Source organism: Homalodisca vitripennis, chromosome 4 (assembly GCF_021130785.1).
Source record: "Homalodisca vitripennis isolate AUS2020 chromosome 4, UT_GWSS_2.1, whole genome shotgun sequence".
NCBI lineage: Eukaryota > Metazoa > Arthropoda > Insecta > Hemiptera > Cicadellidae > Homalodisca > Homalodisca vitripennis.
Window position 1 is genome coordinate 105,898,941 of NC_060210.1, and position 14,485 is coordinate 105,913,425.

Here is a 14,485-nt window from a genome sequence, read left to right on the forward strand (position 1 = left end):
TTTTCTTTTGTCTGCTAGGGAGTTATAAATAAAAATGTCTTCATGTCTCATGAATGAAGTGAGCTATAGAATTGAAATTCTGCATGCAGCTTCAACGAAGCTGCTACATGACACATAGTGTGGTGTACTTCTACCTTGTTTGTATTATGAATGTTTAGTATGCTTATATAAAGATACTTATACTGTCCTTTGTACCATCAAAATAAAAATATAAGTTCTTTATAATACTTCATTCAATTATTATTTATACTAGTGTATGTTACAGGGTTTTAGCTACGATAGCATTTATCACATTTTACAGAACGAGTCAAGAAAATGTGACGATAGCAAGAAAGAACAAACAAACCATAAGATTATAATTTTTTTACAAAAGTTTATAGTGTTAAAAATATTAGTTTTCAATATCACCTAAATATAAAACTCTCACTCTAATAAGTGTATAATTAAATATACCTTTGTTACAAATATGCATTAACAATCAAAAAACATATAAACTACAGGTCACATTTAAATAACACACCAAAAATCTATAGTACTTTCTTCATAAAGACCATCAATAGTAGTAATTCGAGATATTACCAAAAAGGACTAACACTTGTCAGCTCAAGTTGGTGAAGATGAGAAACCCAGTCTGAGTCGTTTAACCCACAGTGTAATCAAGACATATGAGTCAATTCAGCTGGTAGAGGATTAGTTGATGCTTTATTGGGAACTTTTCAAAACATTCCAGAGAAATAAAATTTGGTGCTGATCACAGTTATACAAGGTGTGCTCAAAAAGTAACATTGACCCGTGTTTTTAACGTCACAGATTTTATTAATCTGACTCACATGTTTTTTTTATGTTCTTGTATTGGTAGCCCTCGCTATTTTCCCTTTCAGTTTATCAGGCCACTACAAGTCGCTCACTTTATTGCCCAGTTATAAAATTCAATCCTTATCCAGGAGTGGCTAGAAAGTATGGCATATATTTGATATGTTTACAAGAAAATTATAACTAATAAAAAAGTTAGTACACTTTGTAAATGTTCGAGGAGTGCATTAAAAGTAATTTCACCAAAGTACAGTGTCAGTACGCGAGCGGAGTAACTGCCGTATATGCAGCAGTTGCCAGTTAGAGGGTTAAATCATTAACATGCAAATTCATTATGAAAGAAATTATATAAACAACTCACCCTTGACCGATCTTTTCCATCTTAGCATATTTGCGGTTAGGGTCACCTACGCTAACAATTGTTCTTAGTTTCTCTAGTATCTCGTCATCACTCAATTTCTTCTTTCGTGCCGTGGTACTACTTGTGTTGGTGTTAGTTGTAGTTGTCGTGTTGGTATTGGTGGTGTTGTGGTTCTTGTTTTTGTCCAGCACAGTTGTGGCTGTAGGCGATATTGTTGTTCCATTTGTCGCTCTTATTGACACAACAGGAGGCGTAGGTGTTGGTGTTACTTCTTCTATTGGTTTGGTATACTGTCAAAACAACAAAAATGTGTTAAATCATTTTAAAAACATAACTATAAAAAAACTTATAACTAAGTTTGGCTGTGCCGCTGTCCGACAAACTGTCTGGTTGGAAAACCGTTCACCGCAAACTAACTAATAATACTAAATTTACGGGAATTACAGTAAAATTTACCTTGTTTATTTCTGCGTGTAGACGGATAAACCAAATTATTTATAAACAATAACCAAGTTTTTTGTTTATACGATTACAATGTTTATACGATGCCAGTTTTTGGCACTTTACTACTAAACTGCAAATTGGAAAATTAACTATTGTTAAACCTAACTTTAATCCTAAAATTACATATTCTAAATCAGTACACTTGTATAGTTTCAAAATAGGTGGTAACCTGTATAAAACTTTGATCATGATAGTTTTCTGGTTATGAATGTTCAAAATTGCAGTATGGTTGAAGAGAGCCAAAAATCAGTACCACTTTTCATCCTCGCTAACATAAAAACTTCAATTTAATGTTTGTAAACAATTTGTTTTATATACATAGACACAGGAATAAACAAGTTGAATTTTAATATAACTCCTATAATTTTGCTATTGGAGCAACAAACAACTGATACCTCTCAACTGGGAAATATTTGGTGCTCCAGGTTTGTGCAAACATATCTTTAAAGCGGTCGTGCTTGCTTATGCGTTGACGGATTTTGTTGGAAAAAGTACTGTTGGAAATATCATAAAAATTCCAAAATAGGTGGTATATTGTAAAATTTGTATAACCTATTTAAAACAGCTGATGCCTAATAAAAGACAAAATCTTAATTGCTCCTAGCTTATGCAAGCATACCTATAAAGAGATCATGCTCGCTTATGCCTTGACAGATTTCTTTGAAAAAGGTACAGTTGGAATTGGTAAAAAATGACTAAATAGTTGGTATTCTATGCACTTTTTTATAACAATACCGGTTTTTTTTATTTGACTTTCAACAGACTTGTAAAAGGATTTTGTTAATATTTTATTTTTAAAAAGGTCTCCCAAAGGTTAATGCGATCCTCAAGTTTCATAATTTTATCTTAACAGGTTCAAAAGAAATAATTTTTAAAATAAATAACACATATACACAGATAGATGGAAAACTAAAGGTTTTAGGACATACCTTCATATGGACTTATTTGCTGGTTTTTATGAATACAACAAAATCCCAAAGTATTGGAACACCCTTGTTAATAGACTTTTTTTAAATATGAATTTGTCAAGATAAATAGTTTTAGAAATACATCTGTAAATTTATTACAAGCCATTAGAAATATTTTTTTTATTAGCATAACTTTAAAAATAGCTAAGTTATTAATTCTTTATGAAAATATTACATTTTCCCAAAATTTGCTTGGAATAAAAAGATGTCCTTGAGAGAATGACAAGGATAAAATAATACCTTGAGATAGTTTGTACTCACAATACTCTTGGTCCGCTCTGGACGGGTGGCGACAGGTGGAGGAGGGGGCTCGTCCTCCTGCTCGGAGGTGGCAGGAGTGGGGGGCAGATGTCCCTCCGTGTCGGGGGTTGTAGAGGATGGGGAACTGCTTGACGGCTGACTCAAGCTATGCTGACTATGAGAAGAATCAGAATGATGGGGAGTATGTCGCAAGCTGGGGCACAAGTCCACTGTTGCTGTACATACACAACATTCTCACACAACCATACTTCCAGCTTTGAGATGAGAAAACATACTTAACAAACTAAGACATTAAATAATAATAATAATGTTAATTTGGCATTAAAATATATAATTATTGGAAGCTTAGAAGACACACTATTTAAGAGAAGGTAAGTTATTACCACTTTTCTAACAACATAATTAATATTACTAAGTAGAATAATAGTAGGTACAATAAAAACTAATTGATAAAACAAACCTAAAGTAAAATTATGTCTGTTTTAGTAAGTAGTAAGGCTTATTGTCATGAAAATATTCTACTCATCAATCAAATTTATCACATGGATTTTAATTTTTTAACATTAATTCACTTTATAAACAGATAAAGTTAAAACGTAGATTATGCCTATTCTGTATGATCAACTTTGGAACTCTTGCATATGATTTCTACCATTCAAACTTGGCATGGTGTGTGTCAAATATTTGGCTGCCAGCCAATCTAATCACTTTCATATCTTTTTTTGTCCTAGATACCACAACTTGAAGCTGTCTAGTGAGGCAAAATATAAGTCCTTTCTATTTTCAAATAAAATAACTTACTTACAAAAATATCCAGCTTTTCTACTGAGGTCTTTTTTCCACAAATCACTATATAAATAATGTAGGGAAATAAATGATACTCACCAACCATCTTAGTAGTTGTCAATGTCATGTACTTGGACCCCTTGACTTCTTTACTAGAGTGATCAAACCAGTTGAGGACATCTAGTACTGCCTGAGGGTTCTTCTTCTGCTCCTGCTTGCTGATATTAGAGCTCATGAGGAGCCGGGCCCACGCTTCCGGCATGCCCTGTCATCACACATCATCTTAACATAGTGAACAAGCTGAGGTAATCATTCATGTGTCGTACTTTAGAGAGATAGCCCATTCAAATTTTGTGACAGAATCTTGGCTTGCTTTCGATGTTTTAATACATAAACCTCTCTGGATTTTTGAAGCAAAATAAATTAGTTTAAGAGTTTTTTTTTATTAAATCTAATAATAAAAAAGTTTTAATTTAAAGCTGAACAAAGACAAATATTCTCACCGTTCTATTCTCAATGGGCTAACCTAATTATTAAGACACAGAAGGTTCCATGAAATGAAAACAAAGATATATTTTTTTTCTTTTTGTGCTTTTCAAATAATCTCTTCATTTTAAATATATATTAAATTAAAAACTGGATTTAAACAGTAGAAGAACAATGAATTCAATACTCAATCAATCAATAACAAAAACGACCAAATGCTCAACATTTAATTATAAATAAATATTAATAAAAGACATAATGAAAATTTGGGCTTTACTTATTAATATGATTGCAAAACCACTCAATTATGTAATTCAGGTTTTCACACAGGGTGTCAATAAATTAATCCATTTAACTTTATCAATCAGGTGAACTTTATCGGTACAGTCATATATAACCCTAGAATCATAAATATTTTTCTGTGGAAATAGATCTATTTTAGCCGGTCTGAAAAGGGATTTTAAAGGGTTTTGAGGTATGTTGTTTAAAAAAAGGGATAATTGCTACATATACCATAATTTATTTCAGTATGAAATATAGAACTGTTATAAAGGAAAGTAAATACTTCGCCTGGTAATAAGACATTAGTTAACTTTTTAATTTTAAATTGCCTCAAACAGAAAAAACTGACATGTAACTTTTATTGTTATAATTTTTATTGTTAATTTACATCTGTTTGGTTCCCTGATTCCTATAAAAAATGCAATAAATATAAAACTACTTGAGAATTTTTATTGACAAGCAGTACTTGTTGAACGATTTCATTTTTATAAATTTTAAAGTTGAAATACTGGAATTCTAGCACAAAACATGGTGGTTGACATAAACACACATTAGGATGTTATGCTTTAAAAAACTGACCAGTAACATTTTATAGTACCTGTTACATACAAGTAGATTTAATAAGTGGTTTCAATTTAATAAACTGGATTAACAAACACGAAACTTTGCCCAAACTCTAGTTGATGGTTAAGGAGATTTACATTTATGTTAACTGTTAAAATGCATGTATCCATTTACCATTTAACAATAACAAATTACAGAATAAACATTTTATCTTTTTATGAGTTATCTTTTGTTACTTCACAATATTTTGCTGCTTTACAATATTTTGTTGTTTCACAATTGTATGTCCGCACTGATACTTTTAAATCGCTAATAATATGAAAAACATTACCTTTAAATATTTAATGGCAATACAGGGAATAGTAAGATAAATGTGTATGCCAGATTACAGTATGATTCCTTGAGCTGTTTTAAGAGTTTTGAAATTTATAAGAAAAACGGGTATATAAAAACTAACAAAAGCTTGGGCCATCACACAAGTTATCCAGCCATCAGGACCATTGGTTGAGAACAATTTAAGTGATGAAGTCTGGAAAAATATAGTAAAAAGTTAGCTTGATTCCTGGTTAATATGAATTTGTTGTGTGACAACTTAAATCCTCAATAATACTTTATATTTTAAAATAATTAATAGTGTTGGCATTATTCAACAAATACATTTAACAAAACTATATGGAATTAATTCTTACTCAGGTTATTAAATTTGATATAAATACTTGGCATTTGTACAACATTCTGTGCCAATAAACTGTTCAACTACATCACAGAAACTGAGTTTTGTTTAAAAAATCTATTCATTTCATTATGTATATAGCTCAACTAAGGATGGTACTCACTCAACTAAAAAATTTAAATAGGTTAAATATTTAGCTTCTAGAGCATTACAATTACATCTTCTACTGCTTTATATGATGAACAGACATCCAAAAGTAAATTTTTATTGAATAAACTAGAACCTATTTCTTTTACAAGTTATTCTTTATATTTTAAGATGAATCTGCTATAATATTAATGCACAGGCATTTTATTCAATGAGTTTTCCTATTATAAAATAAACACTGTGCAGACTATTTTGATGTTTCTACAAACTAAACAAGACAATGTTAAGTAAAAACAGTTTCCAAGCAGAAAAAAAGCAAGTGCATCTAAAAGCAAGCACCTCAAGGTAACAAACAATCAAACCTTAATGGTGGGTGAATTATTAAATCCCGTAAAACATAAAACATTTAACAAAAAGTAACCAAAACAATAAAGATTGAAAAGAAACTTCAAACCAAATGTTTATAGTAAAAATGCAAGGAGTCTTAAAAAACACAATGTGTAAAGAAGAAAAAACCTGAAGATAATGAAGAATAGATTCAAACTACTTTCTTACCATAAAATGAGACATTTTTAAACATATGTAACTTACACCTTCATTGGAATGCTATGATAAGAAAGACTGAGGTTACCAGGTCTAAATAGAAGACATTGCCTAAAGGCGTACATACTTATCAACCTACACCCGACAAGTCTATACTGAGTAAGACTAAGTTATTGAGTCTCATTAGAAGAAGTTGTCAAAAAAAGGTATGTCACTTATACCTTTACTGTGACGTTGCCATGCTGAGTAAGACTGATTGAAGTAAGACTCATAAGAAATTCAACATGTATTCTGTGTTTCAGTAATGACATAATTTTTAATACAATTTGCGAACCCTTCCAATAACTTCCTATTGAATTTTCTCAATACTTTAACAGTAAAACAGTTTTACATTTTTCTGAATGTATCTCATCTTGATTAACTTGACTTAATGGTCTATCCAATATAGTTCCTTAAGTAAGTTAACTTATACCAATAGCATATTCAATTTCATCATACTGATTTTTAACCACACATTTAACCCATGACAAACTGGAAAATATGAAAAATCATCTAAACTACAACATTTTAAATAACTGTTCAGCCAATACCTCTCCAAATAACTGAACATATTTACAAAGTTACCTAGAGCTTTCTACTAGATTCTTTAATGCACAAAAGTTATGGTATGGCTCAGGTTGTTGGAGCAAGTGAGCCACCATGGTAATTATGCTTTGAAAGAGAAAGTTGATAGACAAATACTTTCAGTGCAGTTGGAGTGAATTTATGTATAGTTTGTATTCAAAGTGCCACATTTGGTCGTTTTAATATAATAGGTTGAAAAAATAAACAAAACTCTTCGTACAAGTATAAAAAATTCCCAGTTTTGTATTTTTAGATTATCTGTGGCAAGTTATATAATTTTCTTTATTTAAAGTTGATGAACAGGGGTATCTTATAACTTATCATTATACACAACTAGTTGGCTCTGATAGCAATACACACTTCAACACCACAGAAACATCAGAGTTTCAAAAGCTTGCTAAGAAATGGGGATTCACAACATCTACAGTTAGTCCAGTTTCACAGGCAAATGGAGCCACTTAAGCAGTTTTAAAAGTAACCAAAAATGTAATAACAAGAATAAGAAAAATATTGAAATCACTCCTTGTGATTCGTAACACCTTTGGAAAATGGATTTAGTGTCACAGAAAATTGAGAGAATGTACCTTTTAAAGGATATTCAAAGTTCAGACCTGCGCCTTATCTGTCTGAAAGAGAATTGTCGCTATCGCTAAAAGAAAAACTGTGACAAAAGACATGGAGTAAATCTTTATGCCAACTTTAATATGGTGTTTTTGTGTACCTAAGTTGTCAGGGAAAGATTACAAAGGTAGAAAACCCAAGATCTTACATTGTACAGACTGAAAAGAACGTAGAACGGAGAACCTGATTTCTTCTCATACCAGCTCAATACCTGAACTATATACAATAATACCACAGCAGTACCAAAAACACCAGAACCTCATCCTAAAACAACAGCAAGGATTGTACCAGAAACACACCCACACATACCGTGAACCAAACAGCTGAGAGTAGCCAACAGCCTAATCAGGAACCAAGCAACCAACATCATCAGTGTTAACTACAGCACTTTCCTTAACACCCACTTTGAGAAGTTATCCAATGAAGACCAGTTCTGTAAGACTTGTTATCAAACTTGGGACGTTATCGTAGTTTATGAAGATGTTTCCATTTTTAAAGGTGATGTTCTGTAGTCTGAGTCCCTAGAGTAATTTGAATGAACATCTGTCTGTTGTTTACAGACGTCAATAGTACTGTTACAATGAAAACTAGTAATGTTACGCTGTGCTGAATAAAAGTATTTGTGTCTTCAGTAAATATATATATTATGTAGTAACTCACAATTAACGACAACAAAACAAGTTTGTATTCGATTTGCCACCTTTGATCATTAATATATAAGTGGTTGGAGAAAGGTACAAAACTCTTTATAGAAGAGTAGAAAAATAAGTCACTTTTGTGAATTACTCAAAATTTATTCTTAAAAATATGAAATAAAATTCATATTTTTGTTAGGAAGCAGTGTCATGACCCAAAAAAAATCCTAAATAATAATGAAGACTGTCATGACCAGGATCCAATCTACTTCAACTATTGATCTAACCAATCAAGTTAGAAACACAGTTGGTTTTGTTTTATACTGTTGCTCTCCCAGCTCAAACTTTTCAAATTGTAGTTCCTTACATGTGATGCAGGTTTATTCTGACAATTCCATGTAAATTACTGCAATTTTATTTGTGGAGACATTGGAATTGTGTAGCTTAGCAAAACGTTTTACTGGTTGTAATACATCTAAAATTATTTTTTATGACACATAGAGGTAGCATATTACAAACTAAAGTCATTTTTCTTTGCTTAATTTTTTTACTCAGACTTTCTCTTAACATAATTTTGTTCAGTTGAGCTAGCTATGCCTGCTTTAAAATATTGGAATGGCAAGGAATTTTCATCTTGTATTTTGCATTTCATCTAACTTAATATATTGAATGGCTCAGATTGAGTATGTGGAAATTAATTACTGATGCCAGTTGATATTCGAAAAAGAGGCTGAGATGAATACAGCTTCACTTCTTTAATACCTGTGTCCTTTTTAAACAGGTATATTTAGTCCTTCTTAATATCAAATTAAATTCCCTAATTGTTGTAATCCTGAAAACAAAATAAATGGCTAGTTTAAATATTTTGAAACAACTTTTTCTACATTTATTTCAACTTGTTACTTTTAATGAAAAATATTTCTCCATCTATAAATTAAACAACACAAAAAAACATTACAAAAACTTACATAGATACTTTGAATTGGCCCACTTATTAAATCTTTATATTAGAACAAACTACTTGGTAGACCAACCCAATAAGATTATTTATAAAAAGGTAATAAATCCTTATAAAATAATTGAAAATACATTTGATAGTATATTTTGTTAAGTTTCCCTAGTGTGTCTAAAACTTATTCAAATTCTAAAATTTGCCATTTTTATACAAGACGTTTCTTAGAAATGTTTATACAGTATAATATAATAATTAGCAACAATATAAAATATTTCCGAATGATAAATCATATTTTCAGCATTAACTCACACTAATTCCTAAAACACTTATTCGTTAGCAATTTATGTGTAAAAAATGTAAGAGATTTTTAAAAATTTGGTAAAAACCATAAACATTCAATATTTTTACTTCATTGAATTGACTTCATTGAAAAATCTTTAGAAAAAAAGGTTTTACTATCCTTGTTACATTAATAAAATAAAATTAATACACATAAGTTTAATTAATTAGCAAGGCAAATGTACCTGCTAAATGAACACTTTTAAGTTGTAATTAAATGAGTGTTTTGTTAAAAAATAAAATAAAATATATTTATTATATTGTAAAACATACAGTTTAAGTATTATGACTTGAAAAAGATGACATAACACTTATAAAACCTTCATGGGATCAAGCACAGCTATGCTCACTTCTTCCTCATTTAAATGATTCATTGTTATTTACATCTTCAAGATTGAATAGAAGATTAGCCTCTCTATCCAATATATGGAAGGGTTATTGCCACTGAAGCCACAAAGACAAAATCAAATGAAGGCACAAGTAAAAACACGTACAACTTTTCAAGGAGTATTTCTAAAATTTTAAAGAATCAACTTTGATGTCACAGATAATAAAAGGTAAATTATATAAAATCTAGAAACCCGATCTTCATTAACACAGTATGTTACACCAATCTTCCAATTCCAGAAAAATAACAAAGAGCTGTCATGTCTTACTATTACTGTATGCGCCAGTTCCTTGCACTGGTAAATTCACTGTTATACCAATTTCAAGCTTCTAGACTTCTTTATCCCTTTCTTCAATGAAAGATTTACCTTGCATTGGTAAATTCACTGGTATCCCAATTTCAAATCTCTGGATTTCTTTCTCCCTTTCTTCAATCAAAGCTTCATTTTCATTTGACCTTACTCTCCAATTCTTGAAGACAAGCTTGATATAACTGATATGGATTATAAACTACATGAACCGTTTCCATTTCTGCAGCTTGCTGTTAGTTTTCTCTTATAAATTTTAGTTCCACTTAAGAGGACTTATTTATCTCAGTTTTTCACTTTTGTTTGAAACATTTCATATCTGAGGAGATATTAAATGTGTAAGGCAAAATACTACTTGTGATAACATAATTATCTATTTCCAATTTGCTTTAATATTTCTTATTCGTATCAGAAACTTTGCAGTTATTGTTTTTTTTTTCTTATTTATCTTTCCACTGACAGAAAAGAAGTCAGGAAATATCTTTCTATTATAAATACAAGTATTTAATTTTACCACGAAAAGTAAGGTCTCCGTACTGACTCAAGCTGCTTAAATATGACCCTTAACCTAAAAACTAATGTGGTCAACTTTGTCTTCATAGACTAACATTGGTGACACAATTACTTAGTATTTTGACATCAATATAAAAAAAAATCTAGTAGCTGGGTGTTTTCAAATAAATAAAAAATTCTACTTCAAATATGTTTTTCAATTGGAAAGGATGGATTATTTTAAACAAAAATGAAATCTCATAACTATAGCACAAAACCTCTTCTCTTATCTAAACAATTTTGATGTTACCCTTGTATTTTCATTCTCTAAATCTCCTTATCCCGTTGATTAATCCACATTTACCTTTCCAACTTCTGTTTATTCATGATTTAAAGAAATTTATTTAAGCTACATCCTCCCACTATATTGACCATAAAACAAACTTAGAAAGTGAGAATTATTCAAATCTAGACCAGAAAACAGATGAGAATGCTGGAACAGACAATTCACTTAGTATATTTGTTGTGTGAAGAATTTTGTGATTATAAGTATTGACTGATTCTTGATACTTTTAAAGTTAGATCTGTAATGAAAATGTATTGCCATCTGACACAAAAAAAGCATTTCTGAAAAAAAACTTACCAGTTTTTACAACTATTGAAGTTATATAAGACACCTTGAAAAATTAACTCTTAAAATCAATGTTACCAATATTGTGTAGCTTATATAATACAATACAAGATAAATAACCCATTAAACAAATCTACTGAGATTGCAAGCCACAAACAATGTAAGAAACAAAACAAAATATTTGTATGAAGAGACAAACAATATAAATCTATCTAAATAGTTATTACAAAAATTCATGCGCGTTACTTACTTTGATAGGCAGCTTGAAACAAAAAAGAGAACAAAACAATTGACGAATGTGTTGAAAGGCGAGCTAAAGCAGTGTGGAAATGTGCAACTTTCATTTATGACTGATTTCTGGCCTCTTTCTAACTGATCAATGCTATATTAAAAAACACCTTTTCAAAGAGGTTAAAAGAAACGTTAATTGAAATAAGACAGTACAGGTTTTAAAATGAGGATATTTGGGTAAAGGGCTTAATTTTAAGTATAAACAAGAATATAACAATATGTTGTTATTTTTCTTCCTGTACTCCTGAATCCCACTTAACACACAATGAGTAAATCACCAATAATAATTCATATAACAGCAAAAGAAAAGATTCAACACTAACACCATTATATGTTCCAAACTAGAAACATGAAATGAAAAAAATTTAAATCCATTTCTTATAATGCCTGTGAATGGATATCACTAAAATACATTTCCACAAAATATAAAAAGGAATAACTCAAAAATTCTGAAATATTTTATTTAGTTGGTTTTATAACTTCAAGAATATTAACACAAAATTAAAATCTGAACACTAAACAACAAATTGCAAGCTAGGCACTATATTGACCACAACTATTTATATTGGATACAAGATCAAATAAACTGATACAACAGAGTTTTGAAGGACCTGACATAATGTAACTAAGTTATGAAGTTCATCACATTTATGTTGGTAAGTTTTACTGAAAAATCTCACATGATTAACTTTCACAGTATAATCTGTTTGTTTACAAATCTGTTTCTTTTGCATTTTTCTTACTACCATTTTTCATGGCTACCTGAACCAATAATCTAAGAATTTTACTTGTTACTTTGCTGTCCTTTAACTTTTTGACCCCAATTCAACAACGTTCTTTCTTTAACAAAGAGGAACATATACTAAGTGTCAAGTCACTAGGACCTTTCTATCAACACACAGACGGACAGACAGACAACATAATTTTTAAGAACCTGTTGGGTCTTGAATAATGCATGCTACGGCAACATTGTACCATAGTAATGCACTCAGAACATTACACCATGTCACACCTACGCTCATGTAGTAACTAACATCAATCCTGTACATTATGTACATCATGATGCAAATGTTGCTTGAAATATTATTAAATGGATTTTTTTGAATTTATTATAATCATTGAACAATTTTAGTAAACTGTAGTAAAATGATCCCAAGCTCATTTATTTATTTTCGTAAGTTATTTTACTGTATTATGAATGAATAATCTGAGAAGCACTTGCATTTATAAATGATACAGCTTAGATATTGTTAGAAAATTCATGAGGTTAGAAATAAACATAAACATTAAAAACTAATACATAAAAAAGTTTGATGATTATAATACTATTTGCAGGATTTGCAAATTATTTTGGTTACATTTGGAAGTTTATGTCCAGTAATAAGTGAATTTAGATGACCTAATAAGTCAAGGTGGTGTTTGGATTATAAGTAAAGATGGAGGAGTAGTAATTGGGGGCTGAGAATTATAGCCCTACAGCCAAAAAAATCACAATTGTACACAAAACCTGATGGTTATGTTCCTTTCATGAAAATGAAGAAAAATACAGTAAAATGTGTGTTTATTCTTTTGGCACATTTAAAGTCAAGTCCAGGGGAAATAGATCGTGAATATGTAAAATGAGTGTGGGTGTTCAGTGTAGTCTTATTGCCAAAGTCAACTGGCCTTAGAGAGAGTTAGTAATTAAGATGGTGCTATCGGTGTTTGGTTAGAATGATTTCTGTAATTTAAAACATTTTGTTACATCCAAAGAAAATACTGTTTCTAAAAAAGAGAAAATAGAAATAAATTTGATTATTCTACAAGGAGTGGTCGGAATTTGAAGGATAATTTTCGGACATGTCATATAATTAGGCCAAAAGAAAAACCGTTGATAATATGTAAATGAACTTATTAAGCAGGTACAATAGAGATGATTGGAGATTCAGATTCAGACTAAGATTATTTATTTGCCAAAAACACAATTGTTCAAAGGCAATGGTCAAAGTCAATTAATATGGCATACGTTAATAATATTAATACAAACCAACTAAGATTTCATTATTATTCATTTCTGCAATCGTTTAAAAATTCCACAACTTAATAGTATTCCCTACACAGTGGTGAAGATTGCAATGACCACCTAAACTTTTAGTCTCAGATTTAAGAGATGGTATCTTAAAAGTATTGTAGAGGTTTAAACTACTGTAAATTACATGTTTTTTTTTTTTTAACGGATGTTTGGTGGCATGGTATATTAATATTGTCAGTGTTTCGTAACGGATAGGAAAAACAGTGCAATGATTTTGGAAAATCTAAGAATTTTTTTTTTAAAAGGGCGAGTTTCTAAAATATATATTGGAGGAAAAGTCCATAGCTTCTTGAGCTAAAGGAAGTTTCAGGAGTCTCTGGACCAAAAGCCCACTAATGATTCTTATAGCCTTCTTCAGCAGTTTAAAAACGTGAATATTTCTAAAATCCAGTGCTCCCCAGATTGTCACGGTATAAAGCATATGGAGAAATGTGCATCTATAGTATGCTGCAAGCAGGACTCCGTCTATCTGCAAAGCCCATCAGTCTACGAAAAATAAACAGACTACTACTGATAATTCTGGCAGTCAAGTAAATATGACTTGAACATGAAAGTCTCAAACCAAGAAAGAATGACATGTTTCTTATTTATAAAAATTTAGTTTCCTTACAAAGAAAATTATTTGAAAACATGTAATTTTTTTGTATTACATATAGTTCAAAATATATGATTCCCTTAAGTCATAATTCAATAAATAACTCATGTATGAGCCGTAAACATTTCACACTTTTATCTTCAGCTGT

General features: G+C 30.4%; 1 protein-coding gene across 4 annotated transcripts in view; it reads right to left on the reverse strand.

Annotated features, from left to right (window-relative positions):
* LOC124359899 (serine/threonine-protein kinase Pak) overlaps positions 1-14,485 on the reverse strand; it is a 60,077-nt gene that overhangs the window by 20,702 nt on the left and 24,890 nt on the right. For all 4 annotated transcript variants that reach the window (XM_046813026.1, XM_046813028.1, XM_046813027.1 and 1 more), the window contains 3 exons: positions 3,793-3,958; positions 2,908-3,122; positions 1,175-1,464 (listed from right to left, as the gene is read on the reverse strand). In XM_046813026.1, coding sequence (XP_046668982.1) covers positions 1,175-1,464; positions 2,908-3,122; positions 3,793-3,958 — 671 coding nt within the window. The remainder of the gene's footprint in view (positions 1-1,174; positions 1,465-2,907; positions 3,123-3,792; positions 3,959-14,485) is intronic.